The sequence below is a fragment of the Leptopilina boulardi genome, unplaced genomic scaffold, assembly GCF_019393585.1.
Source record: "Leptopilina boulardi isolate dan_hultmark-lab unplaced genomic scaffold, ZJU_Lbou_2.1 LbouV2_31, whole genome shotgun sequence".
Classification (NCBI taxonomy): domain Eukaryota; kingdom Metazoa; phylum Arthropoda; class Insecta; order Hymenoptera; family Figitidae; genus Leptopilina; species Leptopilina boulardi.
In genome coordinates, this window is record NW_026137874.1 from 4,022,650 (window position 1) to 4,038,626 (window position 15,977).

At 28.1% G+C, this 15,977-nt stretch overlaps 3 protein-coding genes across 3 annotated transcripts; 1 reads left to right on the top strand and 2 right to left on the bottom strand.

Moving 5' to 3' along the window:
• Positions 1 to 6,170: 6,170 nt before the first annotated feature.
• On the bottom strand, positions 6,171 to 7,484 carry LOC127283359 (uncharacterized). Its single transcript, XM_051308160.1, has 3 exons — positions 7,239 to 7,484; positions 6,957 to 7,166; positions 6,171 to 6,478 (listed from the first exon to the last, which is right to left on the bottom strand). Exons 1-3 carry the CDS (start codon positions 7,325 to 7,327, stop codon positions 6,208 to 6,210), a joined length of 570 nt encoding a protein of 189 aa, XP_051164117.1. The 5' UTR covers positions 7,328 to 7,484; the 3' UTR covers positions 6,171 to 6,207.
• A 622-nt stretch (positions 7,485 to 8,106) lies between these two features.
• LOC127283361 (protein claret segregational) lies at positions 8,107 to 11,323 on the top strand. The gene is made up of 5 exons (XM_051308162.1): positions 8,107 to 8,364; positions 8,799 to 9,799; positions 9,877 to 10,171; positions 10,240 to 10,514; positions 10,677 to 11,323. Exons 2-5 carry the CDS (start codon positions 8,799 to 8,801, stop codon positions 11,089 to 11,091), a joined length of 1,986 nt encoding a protein of 661 aa, XP_051164119.1. The 5' UTR covers positions 8,107 to 8,364; the 3' UTR covers positions 11,092 to 11,323.
• On the bottom strand, positions 11,321 to 15,221 carry LOC127283360 (exocyst complex component 1). The gene is made up of 11 exons (XM_051308161.1): positions 14,607 to 15,221; positions 14,371 to 14,525; positions 14,067 to 14,294; positions 13,743 to 13,979; positions 13,389 to 13,626; positions 12,889 to 13,097; positions 12,615 to 12,805; positions 12,136 to 12,503; positions 11,923 to 12,068; positions 11,656 to 11,850; positions 11,321 to 11,520 (listed from the first exon to the last, which is right to left on the bottom strand). The coding sequence occupies exons 1-11, from the start codon at positions 15,064 to 15,066 to the stop codon at positions 11,368 to 11,370; spliced, it is 2,580 nt and encodes an 859-aa protein (XP_051164118.1). The 5' UTR covers positions 15,067 to 15,221; the 3' UTR covers positions 11,321 to 11,367.
• Between the last annotated feature and the right edge of the window lie 756 nt (positions 15,222 to 15,977).

Consider the following 15,977-nt stretch of genomic DNA (forward strand, 5'->3'; position numbering starts at 1 on the left):
TATATGATACGGGCAATATACGGAATCGGGCAATATTAACTTTACGCAAAGTCATTGTGCGTTGTCGATATTGACCATCAATTTTGGGCAATGACTAAAAATATTCTTTTTAATCATTTGTTCCGCATAAGTAATGTCATTAATACTCGATCTACACTTTAAAAATAAAGATATTAATTTAATACCGACTTCAGGTACTAAATTGTCATTTGGTACCTAAAATCGGTACTGTTTTAGTACTTTCTTTTTACAGTGTAGCTAAAGTCATTATGAAATAAAAATATAGTTTATATACTCTCTAAAGAATCAGCGAAATCTCGCTGATTCTCAGCTATAAGTATACCACTGATTCCAATCAGCGCATATGCACTGATAAATTAGTGAAAATTCACTGATTTTTCAGCGTATATACGCTAATTGATAACATTGGTATACTTATCGCTGATTCAAATTTAGAGAGTAATTTAAGATAAAAGTTTTACTTTATTTAATAGCCAGAATATGTAATAAAAATAAGATATCGTAAGTATCTTTGGCTTAACGGATAATTAGACCAAAGATACTTACAACTTTTTATTTTATGGTGTTTAGTTTGCAATTAACTATCGAAAGTGAATCACACAATAATATAAAAAAAATTTATATCATGATTAATTTCTAATCAACTTTGGAAATTAAATGACTTGTTGGAATAAACTAAAATATAGATATAATAAAAAAATAAGATTTTGTAGTAGTGAATACTTTATTTATTTATTTATTATTTTAAATAATAATAAATATTAAATCTACGACAAATAATTTTCTGATGTTAAACAACATTGACAAAGAATTAAAAATTTTTATTAATGTTGATGAAAATACCCGTCAACTATCAACAATGCCCGATTCCTGAGATTGTCCGTAACAAACAATAGTATACATAAACTGAAAACTCATTATGCTACGTGTCATTTTGCGTTATACTTTTACATTAGAAGAGTGTACGATTTAAATGTTTAGTAAGAACACTGAAATTTCTTATAAACAAATAACTTGTTTGGCAACCTCACTTTATAATACACGCAAAACATCATCGTGGTATAATATAGAGTACCAGTTATTATGAGCAACTCACATGCCTAACAAAATTGGTTCATTTAAAAAGAATTTTTCATATGCTTATAGCTTTTATTAACTTCAAGTAAGTACAGGTGTTTATTTATACTTGATTTATTTCATTAATTTAATTTTCTTTGGGAATTATTCTGAAAATATTATTTTGTTGATAAGTTTTTTGACAGAAAGATTTATTTATTTTAACCTTTCGAAAAGGATTATTAAAAAAATGTAAAAAAAAAAACGTATAAGAAATAATTGTTAAGGATAATTATAATTTCGTATTTCTACTATAAAGATGAAACAATAATTATGCAATTATGTTACTCAAAGTGCACTAACAGATTATAATGTGAAATTTTATTTTTTTAATAAACAAATTTTAAATAAAAGTTTAAAAAATGATAATACGCCAGAGTCTCTCATAATGTGAGATCTATGCTAATAAAATTATCTGATTATAAAAGACAATATTTCTCTTCGTCTCTCAAAAATAACTTTTAGAAAAAAAAACATAAGTATTTTATCATATTGTCATCTACAAATTCTATAGGTATAATTTCCTCTTATTTAAAAAAAAAAAATTTATATGGAAAATGCTCAACTGAATTATTTCAGATATTATTTGAAGGTAATTATAATTTTTTAAATTACTTCAACTAGGTGACATAAACCATATTCTTTAACCACAACAATATACACCTTTAATCAGTTTAACTTTAATTTTAACTTTATTTATTCATTCATTTCTATGGATACCATATCCATTCATTTTGTTGACTGCCCTTTTATGGATGTGTACATAATTATCTTGTAAATTAGAACATACTTTCATTAATAAATGAGGATAATATTTATATGCATAATATTAAAGTTCATATATAAAATAATCTAAAATGCAATTTGAGTAAAAACTTTTATCTATTATACGTTTTAAAAACTCGTACATTTTAAATAGTTATTAAATTTAAAAATAATTAAAATGAAATAATTCCTTTTAATTTTAGATGTAATGTAAAGTCATTTCTAGTATGTAGTAAGAATAAATTGTTTATCAAACATTTTCAAAAGTAATCTGAAAAAGTTGTAGTTTTAAATTCAATCATCTTGAACATTTTTTTTTTCTAATTGTAGGTTGTTGACTGAGAATAACGCACAAGAGATGTACAGTTGATTATTTATGAATTTTCAAAAAATGTATAAAAAAATTTTTAAACAAATGTACTAAATAATGAAATTAACATTTGAGGGACTCGGCCTCTTTTTAATTTACCCAAAATTTTCAAAATTCAAAAATTTAATATTTATAAAATATTTACATGAAAAGATTGAAGAAATCTTTTTTTAAATTTCAATAATTTCAATAACCTTCGTTAAAATAATAATAGTATATTTCAATACAAGTTATAAAGTAATATTTCTGATATGTTAAAAAAACTGAATATAAAAACTTTTAGTATATTTAAAAAACTGATTAAAATATTTAACCCGAGGTCCATGTCTATTTTAACTCTTTAAGGCTTAAAATATAATCTCATTTGAATTTTTTATTTTTTTCTTAAAAAAATAAACACTGTAGAGAGAAATTCCATTTTAGAAAAAGAGTAAACTTTCATATATATATATACATATATCTTTTATAAATATTAAATTTTTTAATTTCAAAAATTTAGGATAAATTTACTCGTTTTCGAGTGCCTTATTATTGCAGTGAGACCTTTAATTGTGTTATGCGAGTCATGCAATATGTCATTTCTATGTCAATAAATACTATCTATATTTCTAATTTAATTTAAAGGAGAAAAAAATATTTAAAGGGAACGATAAATGTCTTCATGTGTAAAGAGCAAAAGTTCTGAAACATGATGTGAAGAGTTTCTGTGATAATATCTGACATTCAGAAGGTCTCAGAACGGCAAAAATCAATATGTATATTAATTTAAAAGAATGCAATTTCGTATAATATTTTTTAAGAATATATAATTTTGTGCTCCAAGAGATCCAAAATTTAGTATTTTATAAAATACAAATTTTTTTTTGCGCGTAAATAGGTCATTTTCATTAGGTACTGGAATTAATATGAAATTGTGTGATACAAAAACAACTTTTGATATTATATATATTTTAATTGATTGATTTAAAAAAAGCATAAAAAAACTACCATAAATAGATACAATAACTTAAGACAATTAAAAGAAAGTATATGCTTATATATTTTTATTATTATTTTTCAATGAAATTTATTGATTAATAATTTTATAATAATAATAATAATTTTATTTTTTCCAATGTACTTAAATTTATATAAATTCAATTATACATTTATATTTAATATCCAAAGAGAAATTTTGGTACAAAATTATATATTCAATTTAAAAACAATATTATTCATACAGTTAATATTGATTTTAAAAATGTATTGTTTGTTTAATTGAAAAGTATTAATGAGCTATTTGAATTTTTGTGAGACCTTTATATCACTGCTAATATCAAGAAATTGTCAACAAAAAATTTGTTTAAATTTTTTTCTTTTTATAACTAAAACTCCCTTGACAGAGCTTATGCAAATATGTCAAATAGTCTAAGGAAGGTGCAACCATGCTATGTACTGAAATCAGCAATCACGAATTCCTATATTTCTTTTTGAAAAACATAAACATTCGTTGATAGTAAATATCAAGAAGTGCATTAAAGTGTATAACAATCCTTTTTTCCGCATGTTAATAAAATCAATTTTTATTTACTCATTCCTGAAATAAATGTCGTTTATAATCGTCATTATTGCAATGCAATTTGCCATTCAACAGTTGCCGCGAAATGCAAAGTATTAAGCCAATTAGCAAACAACGGAAATTATTATAAAGACTAGGCAAGACACGTTCCAAATTCGAAATCATAATTTTTAAAGTAATTGTTTTTAAAAGTTTACAGTGCATTAAAAATTTAGAGTAAAATGTGAGTAAAATACAAACTGGATACATAACAAACTAAAGATCTTGACAATTTTATTTGAAAAGAATAAATCTTTCAAAAAGAAATCTACAGTGTAAATATTAAAGAATCTAATTTAATTGCAATTTACTAATTTAATAATAATTTTTTTCATTCAGACAATGAATATTAATATACATATATGCATATACTTCATTTTTTTAAAAAGACTTTGACTTTTAATTACTCATATAAGTGAATTGTCATACAAATACATATGAACACTCTGAGTAAAAGGAAATGTTTAAGAATTAACAAATATACTATAGCACCATTCACCATCTTTATATATATATATATATATATATATATTCACTAGTATATTTATTAATTCTTCAATATATACTTTTTCTAATAGTGCATTATTTGCGATTAATTATTTTTCATTACGTCTATGCTAGTAACTGCACTAGGTAATCAACAAATACTAGTGTATGAGTAAAAAAAAGCAGAAAAATTAAGATAAAAAAAAGTTGAAAAACTAAACTAACAATTTAATGTTTACTATATGTTTCTATTGAATTATAACTTTCTAAAAAACAATAATTCCAAATAGTACACCTCCAAAAGTAAAATTATTAAACGAAATGTACCTATATTTATCAATTGTAATTCGAGTACTCTAAATAGTTCATTTTTACGTTAAAATAGTTTGACTGTTGAATTAAAACAAATAATGTGTTTGGAAGAAATTTAGAAAATTTGAAGGAGTTTTTGGGAAATATTTCCAAATACTTTTATTTCATACCCTATGAGAGATAAAAAGACTTTGATGTAATTTTTTCAATTTGTATTACCTATGTATAATAGTCAAATTTTTTAAATCTTATAACAATATTTTTTTCACTTATAAAAAAGCCATACCGAATTTAATAAATTATAAAATACCTACTCTTTTAGTTTATAAAATACATAATTACTAAGAATTTGCATTGCTCCGAATAGTAAAAAAAAATTTTGTTGTAAATGAAAATACCCTGATTTTTTACTCATATATATAATAATCAAAAGTTGATATATAAAGAGCACATCTGAATTTTCCTTTAAAAATTGGTAATAATTTTATGAAAATTTATTTTCTCACAACACGGACACTTTTTTTAAAATCGTCGTCCCATTTCCAAGCGAGGTATGTTTGTCTTAGAAAAAATATCTAACAAAATCTGAAATGCGGTGTCATGATCGAAAATAAATAATATTGTAGATCTTACAGTATTATATTACAAATTTTGCAATATATGATAGTCATACTTTTTGGATTTCGATATTTTGAAAAATGCTCCGTAAAACGGACGATTTTTAAACACGTGAAAATATGTTGGGAGAAATATTAAATTGTAAATATCGAATTTAAAAGAATTTATTATTTTCCGTCTACCATCTGAAAGCGAGATTTATCTTTGTTACAACGAATTAACTTTGTTGTTTTTTATTTATTCAGAATTTATTATTAATAACTCGTATGAAATATTATTTTTTAGAGCTCTCCAAGAAAAGAGAAACCCCTAAAAGGGGTTATAGAGCACTATTAGCCTTCTTCAGCCCTGTATATTTTAAGGTAAAGAAAAGTTCCTAAAGACTTACTTTGCACAAGACAAAGAGACTTGTAGATGTGGAACGTGTCGCGTCTAGAATAATGTAAGTTTCCTAACAAATGTAAAAACATTGTGTTCAAAAAATATATACAATACGACTGAAATGCTTGTAAGATGGCTTTTAAACAACTATCGAGGTACATCACACACAAACAAAATTAGTAACAATAACTCGATTATTGATTAAACGTCGTTCTTGAAGCAAAATAATAAGAGGAATGAATGTGGAAGAAAGTTGAATTAAGGAACTGAAAAATTGACTTATTAAAAAGGTAATAAACAAAGAACTCCACAAAAAAAAGAAAAAATGTATCTCATATTATTATATATAATATTATAATTGAAAATTTGAAATGATATTACATAAGGTTAATAATAAAGAAACACATCTTCATTTTGTTGTAATCTTTCTCGCAAGTATTACAATCTAATTTCGGGTATTTATGTGAAATATATAATTTGGATTAAAAAATAAAATACATGGGATAGGGTTCAAACTTTAGTTAAGGGTTTAAGCAAAATTTTATTCTAATCCATCAATACAACTGATATATTCATCTAACATGTTAACAATTTCTTGCAGATTTGGTACAGTTAATTTACTTTCATTCAACCAATAAGTTGTTTTTTTTTTAACAGAGTATATTTCTTTTCGGCTTTGTAAAATTTTTTTAATTTTCCCATCATTTTTCATTTTCATTTCGGAAATTTGTCTTTCCAATATTTGACATTCAGCAACTATTTTTTCCGAACTGTGAGATCTTAGATGTAATTTTACATCACCTGGAGGTCTCCTGCAAAAGAGTTATAATTAGTAAATAATTTTATTGAGGTTGCCTATTGATACAAATACAAATTTTATTTATATTAAAATCATTTCAAAGAATAAAAATCCAAATTTTTTAATCCCAGCGATTAATTTTCTGTTTTTGAAAAAAACTGACTCCACTACTCATCAATGACTTCAGGACCTCAATGTTTTATAAAAAAGAGGAAGAGATTAAATTTTTTTAAATGCAGGTCTCATATAGGTAGACAAAAAATGAGAGCATTTTAAGACCGATTAGCAAATCTATCTAAATTTTTTTAAATTCCGTTTTATACCAATTGTAAGAATATGAGTTTTTAGAAACTATATGTCGTATTAAATTATTTACTTAATAAAGAAGTTTGTATGAACTCAAGAAAACAATAATGGATTTAACGTTGTAGGTATTATGGATTTATAAAAAAAATCAATAATAATGTTTTATTTGTAATATTGAAGCTTACCAAACTTTAGAATTTATAGTTGTATCAATTCCTTCAGCTAAATTACTGAGGTTTTTAAATCCCTCAGTTAAATTTCCTTCTTTGCTTTTAATATCTTTCAATGTTACATTCATACTACGGTTTAATTCATCAGTGAATATCCTTGAAAACTTCCTTGATTTTGAATTAATTGAAGAAGGAATTGTTAAAATTCTCCGAAAATCTTCTTCGCTAGGAAGAAAAAAAACATTTTTTTAAAATTTGCAACGTAAATAAGATTGATTTTAGAGAATAAATGTTTACTTTACAGATTCTGCAATTCTTTTAAATACTTCTATTACAGCTTTTTCAAATAAAATTTCATTGTTTGTTTCATTTTTTATGAGATCCATCCTATTAAGATTATACAAAAAATTAGTAAAATTATTAAATAATAGAAAAAAAATGCACTCAAATATCCATTTGTCTATCACCCATTATAAAAAATTATTTATCTGTCAAACAATAACACAACATATGTGAAGTGTAAAGGCCCTCTCACACCTTTTTAGCTGCCTGCAGGTTACCATGGCAACGCATGAGAGTGAGTGGCGACAGACAATTTATAAAATTGGAATACATATTCAAATTTTCTGTCTCACTCACACTCGTGCGTTGCCATGGTAACCTGCAGGCAGGCAGTCAAAAACGTGTGAGTGCGCCATAAAGAATCAAATTTTGTTATTAGAAGCTTTGCGTGAGACAGATATACTATCTTCGTCCTTGTCTGTCTCACACAAAGCGCCAAGGTAAGCGGAGCGACTCGGTAAGTGTAGAATCAGCATAAGGTAAGCGTCAAATTTAGTTGGTTTCCATCAGGTCTCACCACTCTAGTAAAATTTTAGCGACTTTTTTGTTAAAATTAAAAGTTACTACATTTTTACTAGAGCAGGGTGCGGTAGTTGACAAGAATTATGACAAATGGCAGGTGGGGACAATGAACAAAAACTCGGCTATCTAAGTAGGGTTGTTATGGTAACATATAAGAGTGAGAGAAATAAGAAAATTTTTTATTTCTCTCACTCTAATACGTTACCATGATGACCCTACTTAGATGATAGCTGAGTTATGGCCGTACCCTCAGAGTTCTTTATATTTATTTTCTACATGTTGGCAGAAGTGGTTACCACAGACGCTCAATTAATGATACATACTTTAAGTTTAAAAAATGATCGTTATTTTATCTCCTGCTTTACACTCATTCGCGAGATGTAAAATTTGTTTCGGTGTAATTTTGTTTCACTTCTGATATGTGATTTAAATAATAGATATATATATATAGTGCCTTTTATTACAGATTGTGATAGACATAAAATATTAGTCTGGAACTTTTGATACTTTGTTGTGATTCTATATAAGGAATAACGTGTTTCTCTTCAAACTAATTAAGGTAATGTCAATAAAATCTTTTAAGTTTTTTGCATTACAATGAAAATAGAGATCTTTTTTAAACATTTTAATTCATTAATTGAATTGTTTGTATTAGCAAAAACTGAAAAGTTAATAATAATAATTCTAGTATGACATTCTGTAACAAATCACATGAATGTCATCTTTTTAATTTTGTTTTTAATTTTAATTGTATATCAAAAGTTATATGTTGTTATAATACATACTAAAAAATATACTATAAAATATTCCTTTAATGAGAAATTTTTATTTTTGACTTAAGAGTTTTATTTATTTTTTTGTTTGTAAAAGAAAAAGTAGTTAATTATAAATTTTTTATTTTATTAAAAAAGAAAATTGATTTTTTTTAAATTTCGAGCAAAAAGAATTGATCTAATTAAAAAAAACTTGATACATTGTTTTATTTTGAAATAGATGGAATCTCGTCTTCCACAGCCAAAGATAAAATTAGTAAAAGCCAAAAGTACATTATCGACAGCAGGAAGCTCACAGCATTCGAAGGCAATCGCTTCTCAAAGTACATCAAATATAACGAATTCGACGAGAATGGGAGACAATATGAAAAATTCATCCAAAACAACAAACTTGAACGGCAAGACTAGTACCGAAAATAATCCACCAAAAGAAACAGGATTAATTCGTTCTCAAACAATGTCAACGATATTGCGACAAAGACCTACACAGCAAAAAGCACCCTTGAAACGACTAGGAAATGCTATAAATGCCATTGAAGTCAAACGGCAGAATATTTCTCAGCGACCTGTTCAACCACCTAAAACTTCAGTTACAACAAATGTTAAATCGACAGGAAAACCGGTAACAAAACCAACGGTGAAACCAGTGACCAAACCTCCAGCAAAGTGGGATCTTAAAGGAAGATTAGCATTTGCTACAGAAGAATTATCAACATTTAAAAATAAAAATAAAGAAATGTCTAGTAAATTTACTGAGATGGAAGAAACTCTTCAGAATCTCCAAGAAACTGAAAATATCTTTAAAGTAAAAGTTGAAAAATTAGAATGCTCAAATGCCAAGTTGAATGAAGAATTATCACAAACAAAGGCGAAACATGAAGAATATTTAAATGAAATTAAAAATTTAAAAGAAACGCTTAAAAGTTTAGAGACTTCATATAATTCTGTCACAGAGTCTTTAATTGAGTATAAAGATAGATGCAGTAAACAGGAGAAAATTCTAAATGAACAAAAACTCAGACTAGACGAATGCGAAGAGGAACTGAAAAGCGAGAAAATCAAAAATGCCAAATTGACTTCAACAAGTGAAGATTTACAAATATTAGTACACAATATGGATAAGGAAAGAAGAATTCTTCACAATACCATGCAAGAAATGAAGGGCAATATTCGAGTGTTTTGTCGAGTGAGGCCTGCAATTGCAAAAGAATCTTCTAAAAGGTACAAATATGATTGTCTAGATGTTTTTTCAATGAATGAATTACTTAATTGTGCTAATAATTTACTTTTACTTGCAGTTTATGTCATATTAACTATGTCGATGAATGTACCATAGAAGTTGGACGAGGAGAAGGTGGTGAGATTGGTTGTGGAGGAAAGTTACGTCAATCCCGGCAAGATTTTCAATTTGATAAGGTCTTCACTCCTAACTCAACTCAGTCAGATGTATTTGAAGAATTGTCGCTTCTAGTTCAATCAGCGTTAGATGGATATAATGTTTGCGTTTTTGCCTACGGACAAACAGGTTCAGGAAAAACATACACAATGGAAGGTTATCCTGGAGACAATAGTGAAGGAATGATACCAAGAACTGTAAGTTTTTTTTAAATGTAGCTTTTAGTGTACATCTCATCTTTCATTTTTTTTCTTCTTCTTTACAGGTGAGACACATTTTCCATGAAATGAAACAGTTTGAATTGCTCGGTTGGGAATATAGAATCGAAGCAAGTTTTCTTGAAATTTATAATGAACATATAGTTGATTTACTGGACTCTCAACATAAATTGCTTGAGATACGAATGGCTGACAGCAAGGGAAACGACTTATATGTCAGCAATTTGCGAGTTGAGGAAATTCATAGCCCCGAAGAATTACACAATTGTCTCTTAATTGCTCAACAAAATCGTGCCGTTGCAGCTACACAAGCCAATGAGAGGTACATAAACAAATTAACACTGGCGAGTTTTTGACACACATACACACACAAAAGAGCATTTTTGACTTTTGCATAATTAAAATTCTCCTTCCCTAATTGTTGAATCTTTTTAATATTTTCATTAAAATTAATTGTAACTTAAGAATAATTTTTTTTCTTCAGATCGTCACGGTCTCACTCTGTCGCTCGAATTCGTTTGATTGGTAAACACACTAGAAAAGATGAAATGTCAATAGGCAATCTCAATTTGGTTGATTTGGCTGGCTCTGAGAGATTGAAAGGAGAGGAAGCTGCCCGAACAACGGAAACAAAAAATATCAATAAATCGCTCTCTAATCTTGGTAACGTTATTCTAGCGCTTTTAAAAAAGCAGGATCACATACCCTACAGAAATTCCAAGCTAACACATCTTCTAATGCCATCTCTAGGAGGTAATTCCAAGACGTTGATGCTTCTTAACATTTCTCCTCTAGACGAATGTTACAACGAAACTCTAAATTCATTGCGATTTGCCAGCAATGTAAATAACTGTAAAACAGGCACAGTCAGGAGAACCAAAATGTTGCTTCAAAATTAACAATAATCTCAATATCAATACTTTCATGTTTTGTTTAATTGATCATATTTTTTAAGTGCATAATGCTTATTTTTAAACTTAGAAGGAAACGATTTACTTTGATATACCTTTTAATGATTTATAGATTATCTATAATTTCAGCAATCTATATTATTTTATTGAATAAAATGTGTAATGCAAAAAAGAAGTAAAAACTTTTACATAAAAAAATTGACTTGTCACAAAATAATTATTTTGGTTTATTGCTCTTTATTATGCTATTTACTGTACATAACATTAATGAGACTGTGCTATTTCTGAAAAAAAGTCTAATATATCTTGTACTGTGAATTCTAACGTCACCATACTATCAGGGTAACATCGTTGAATCAATTCTTCAATATAAATATATTGTGCTATAAACTCGCCTTGCATTTCTCGCCAAACAACCTAGATGCAAATAAAACAGTTTTTAAAAAGTACTAACTTTACTTAAATAAACTCGATGGTTTATCTGAGTAAATAGGAATCACATATCTCAAAAAAAATATGTATTGTAAATCTATTTTTTTTTCCTTATTTTACCTGAAGTAAATTTTCTTCCTCGCAAAGATGCTTTTCCACTTTTCGATAAAGGTGCTCTAGTCCTTTTTTTACTTCACGTGCTGGATATTCCTTTAAAACTCGTTTTAATTCTTGTTTACTAAATGCCATTTGGTAACTAATTTCAGATTCTTTGATTCCTGTGCTTACTTTTGCCTGAACTCCTTCAAAAAAAAACTGAAAAAATGTACAATGGTTATGTAACATTCAAGTAACTAATATTTCATTTTAATAATGTAGCATTATTACATTAAGCTTTTCTAGAGGTCTACCAAAGTATTGAACAACATATGCTCTGAGAGCGTCTTGATATTTCTGTTTCGCTTCTTTACGTTCATGATCCAAAACGGAAATTTTTAATTGCGAGAGAAGATCATACAGATGATGAAAGTTTTCTGCAATTTTAGTATTGTTAAAAGTAAATAATTTACAATTACAATAGAAAAAAATTATAAGATATACCCATTTTAATAACTTCTTGTGGTGTTTTATGGTGTTCACCACTGTGTACAATAATTGCTTCAAACATTGTACTTATTAATTTTGTGTACCATTTTTCCAAATCTACCTTTCTATCCGAATTACGAAAAATGCCTTCTGCAATTTTAGCAAAAGGATTAAAATTCTCGACATAAGGCAAGATGCCGCACTTATGTTTGCGTGTTACTTTAGTATCGCGAATAATTGATTGTTGTTGAGCTTGCATAAATTTGTCAAATGCTCGCTTTACTTGAACGAGGGCTGAAGCAAAAGTCATTGAAAGAAATGATCCTGTATCTTGAGCTGACATTACGTGCTGTGACAGGCGAACCAAAACATACATACACCAGCTGCAAATAATTATTTCAATTATAGATGCTTAGAAAAAATATTAGAAATTTGTAATTTTTTTAAACAATTCACTTATAATAAACAGCTATATGTTATAGAAGGGTACTTACAAGCTGTCTATTTTGTCTAAAAAGGAAATAAAATTATTTAATTCATTTTCCAGAGAAGGAAAAATGACAGTCATTGTAGCTCGAACTTCTTCATTGACTTGTCGTTCTAATTTCTTACTGGCTGTTGAACCCACAGAACTAGGACTGGCAGCTCCGTTGCCCAAGCTATCGCTATTATTTACATCTGAAATCTGAAAATTGTATCATTATTAAAACAAAACAAAAAGGAAACATACATAATTTATTCCTTTTTTCAACTTGAAGAAAATAATACTTTTGATTGTCCAAGTAATTGAAGAAAAGAGACACAAAATGCTTGTTCAGCAAAGCAAACTGGTTGTAACTGAGATAAGACACTTTCTAAAACAGAATCCAGCAAAGCTCCATCGCCTTGAGGTGTCCAAGTATCACCGCTTAAAAGAGAAATTGGAGCCGCATTTATCAAATCTTCTGCTTTCTGTTCTTTAGATTTTGATGTACTTGCTGAAAAAATAGACTATTTCTATATAAAGCATACATATGATATATAGTTATGTATTCTAAGCATTGCAATTAGTAATTAAAAAATTAAATGACAATTATAGTATAATCAGAAATGAAAATGTTTCACGATCATTTAATTTTGAATTACTAATCATTATTCATTGGAATTGTAGTAATTTCTCTTTCAATTTCTCTTTTCAATTTAATAAGTTTTTACATAAATTAGAAATTAGACATTGACATTTTTTAATTATTATAAAATTAATATATATTTTTTATTTATTTTCTTACCGTGAGATCGTTTACTGATTAATCGACTTTTTGCTTCTTCGAAAAAATATTTAAAATCCCTTTGATACAATTTACTCATCGTATCAGTGTAAACCTTTGTCAATTGATTAAAAGCTTTGTTATCTAAAATTCTAAGTAATTTCATTAATTCCGTATAAGGTTCTAATTCATGATGCATTGCTTGATGAGTTGGAAGCGTTAATTCTACATTCATTTGCATTTCTCCAATATCATTACCCTAATTTTGACATAAAAATTAATATAAATATACACTAAGTTTTTGGTAATATGATTGAGCCTATAGCTCTGTTGAAAAAGCTGTCTATGAAAAGAAAACGAAATTAAATTTCTTACCAAATGAATAAAAAGATTATTTAAATGTCTCGCAACTATCTGAGAAAATTTAGCTTTCATTTTATCTAGACGCCTTTTCTGTTCAACAACAGCACTTAATTTTTCAAGACCTGGTGGTAAAGGTGCAGTTATTGCTTTTAAAAGAGCAACACCTGCAAGTCGAAGTTCCTCTCGATTTCCAGGGAGTTCAGCTTCATTTAGGGTTATCTGATGGTTGGAAGAAATTTTCAATTGAGTCTGAAAAGGAATTACAAATATACTAGAAAAATTTGATTATTATAAAGTTTAGATCTATTGGGATTATTTTTTGAAAACAAGTCCTACAATTACTGCATCAAGTTGGTCCAGTAGTTGTCTTGCATTGAGATTAGCTGTATGTATAGCTTGATTTTTTTGACCAACTCTTGCCATAGCTTCTCTAATTCTTCCTAATGCCTCATCGTAAATACATAAACGTTCTTCAACTAAAGTTGCTTCTGCAATTGCTGCTTCTATTCCATTCATTAAAAGTGTAACTTGCGGTTCAGATGCCAACACCGACTGTACATTTTCCTATTGCATTATTAATTTTAATTTAATTTCAGAGTAATAAAATCAAGTATAATCATGAGGAATAGAAATATTTTACCCCATCCAAAACAGAAAGATCCTTTGAGAGAGTTTCCATAAAATACTCAGCATTAGAAACTGCATAATCACAGGATTCCATTAATTTATCTAGATCTTTTGCCTCCTTTTCAGTAATTGGTTGATAATCCAATGACAGTGAAGATTCTAATAACCCTATTATCAGAAATAATTTTTTTATAATAAAAATGGAGTCAACATGATACTCAAATAAATTTTAAACAAAAATTTATTTACCGGCATTCAATTTTATACCCTTATTATTAAGAGTTCCTTCTTTTATATACGAACTATTCAGAAGCCATTCTTTAGGCAAATTTTTGAATTCTGCTCTCTGTGGAAGACTAAAAGAACACGTATATAAATTAATAACAAAACTATGTTTTTCTTGAGCAGTTATAATAGACCACTTGTAAATTTTATCAATATGTAATTCCAAATCCATTGATTTTTCTTCAATACCATCAACTGTTCGAATATCAGCCAAAGACCAAGACTGTTTTTTTTTAAAAACATTTTTGTCACTCTTTTTCACCAGGTGCAAAAAGTAAGAGTCAGGAGTATCGATCACTGTAGTTAGACACAAAAAACTAGTTTTCTTTTTCTTATATTCTTTTCTTACACTGCAAATGCTTAGTATTTTTTCATCGTTAGGAGTAAAGATTTCTCTTTGCAGTGTATGTCTCATTGCTGCCATTCTTTTACAGATTTATTAAAACTATTTAATATATAAAAGGTTATTGTTTATAATTTAATGCCAATAAAAAATTTCTTATACTTTATTTAAGTTGTTGTTGTTGCTTATTGGCATGTTCTCTCAAAGGTTAATACAGTCAAATTCTTTATTTATTAATGTGATTGCACCCTAAAGGTCAAAACAAAATAATTTCTTAGGGTACGGTCACAGCTCCGTTAAAAATTACCCAATCAGAATAAACATGCTGATGGATCAGCTAATCACAACATACTGACAGTATACTCACAGCAACTACCGAAAACACCATAAGCAGGGTTGTCATGGTAACGTATAATGCTGATTCTACACTCACCGTGTACTTATGCCAGTCGCTCTGTCGAGTCGAGGCGACAAGAATGAGCACAAAATTGTAAGTTTTAATGCTGATTCTACACTCACCTAAAACTGCGCGTGCGGTCCGCATTTGCGTTACGTTTTATATATATATATAGCCACCCATTTTAGGTTGGTTCCACAATGGGCTCAACGCAAGGAAAACGCAGCGTTGACCTTGCGTCGAGCCCATTGTGTAACCAGCCTTAGGTTGGTTTTAGAATGGAGCTAAACGCAACGCAGACAAAACGCATCACAATGCTAAACGCTGGTTCCACAATGGGCTCGACGCAAGGTAATCGCAGCGTTGACGCGACGCATCCCAATGCTAAAGGCGCTTGTATACCTCACCCATCCCGAGTATACTTGCGTCGTGTATCATTGGAGTAAAAGAGACGGAAATATCTTTTTGTCTCTTTTACTCCAATGGTACACGACAGAAGTATACTCGGGATCGGTGAGGTATACAAGCGCCTTAATCAAATGGGGATGCGTCGCGTCAACGATGCGTTTACCTTACGTCGAGCCCATTGTGGAAC

Excerpts from the sequence above, each read along its gene's own strand:
- LOC127283359 (XM_051308160.1), bottom strand. The coding sequence starts at position 7,327 with ATGGATCTCATAAAAAATGAAACAAACAATGAAATTTTATTTGAAAAA. Across the intron at positions 7,167-7,238 it reads AGAATTGCAGAATCTGTAAA|CGAAGAAGATTTTCGGAGAA; the intron begins GTAAACATTTAT and ends TTTTCTTCCTAG. Across the intron at positions 6,479-6,956 it reads ACTATAAATTCTAAAGTTTG|GAGACCTCCAGGTGATGTAA; the intron begins GTAAGCTTCAAT and ends ACTCTTTTGCAG.
- LOC127283361 (XM_051308162.1), top strand. The coding sequence starts at position 8,799 with ATGGAATCTCGTCTTCCACAGCCAAAGATAAAATTAGTAAAAGCCAAA. Across the intron at positions 10,172-10,239 it reads AAGGAATGATACCAAGAACT|GTGAGACACATTTTCCATGA; the intron begins GTAAGTTTTTTT and ends TCTTCTTTACAG. Across the intron at positions 10,515-10,676 it reads GCTACACAAGCCAATGAGAG|ATCGTCACGGTCTCACTCTG; the intron begins GTACATAAACAA and ends TTTTTTCTTCAG.
- LOC127283360 (XM_051308161.1), bottom strand. The coding sequence starts at position 15,066 with ATGGCAGCAATGAGACATACACTGCAAAGAGAAATCTTTACTCCTAAC. Across the intron at positions 13,627-13,742 it reads ATAATCTTTTTATTCATTTG|GGTAATGATATTGGAGAAAT; the intron begins GTAAGAAATTTA and ends TGTCAAAATTAG. Across the intron at positions 12,806-12,888 it reads AATTACTTGGACAATCAAAA|ATTTCAGATGTAAATAATAG; the intron begins GTATTATTTTCT and ends TACAATTTTCAG.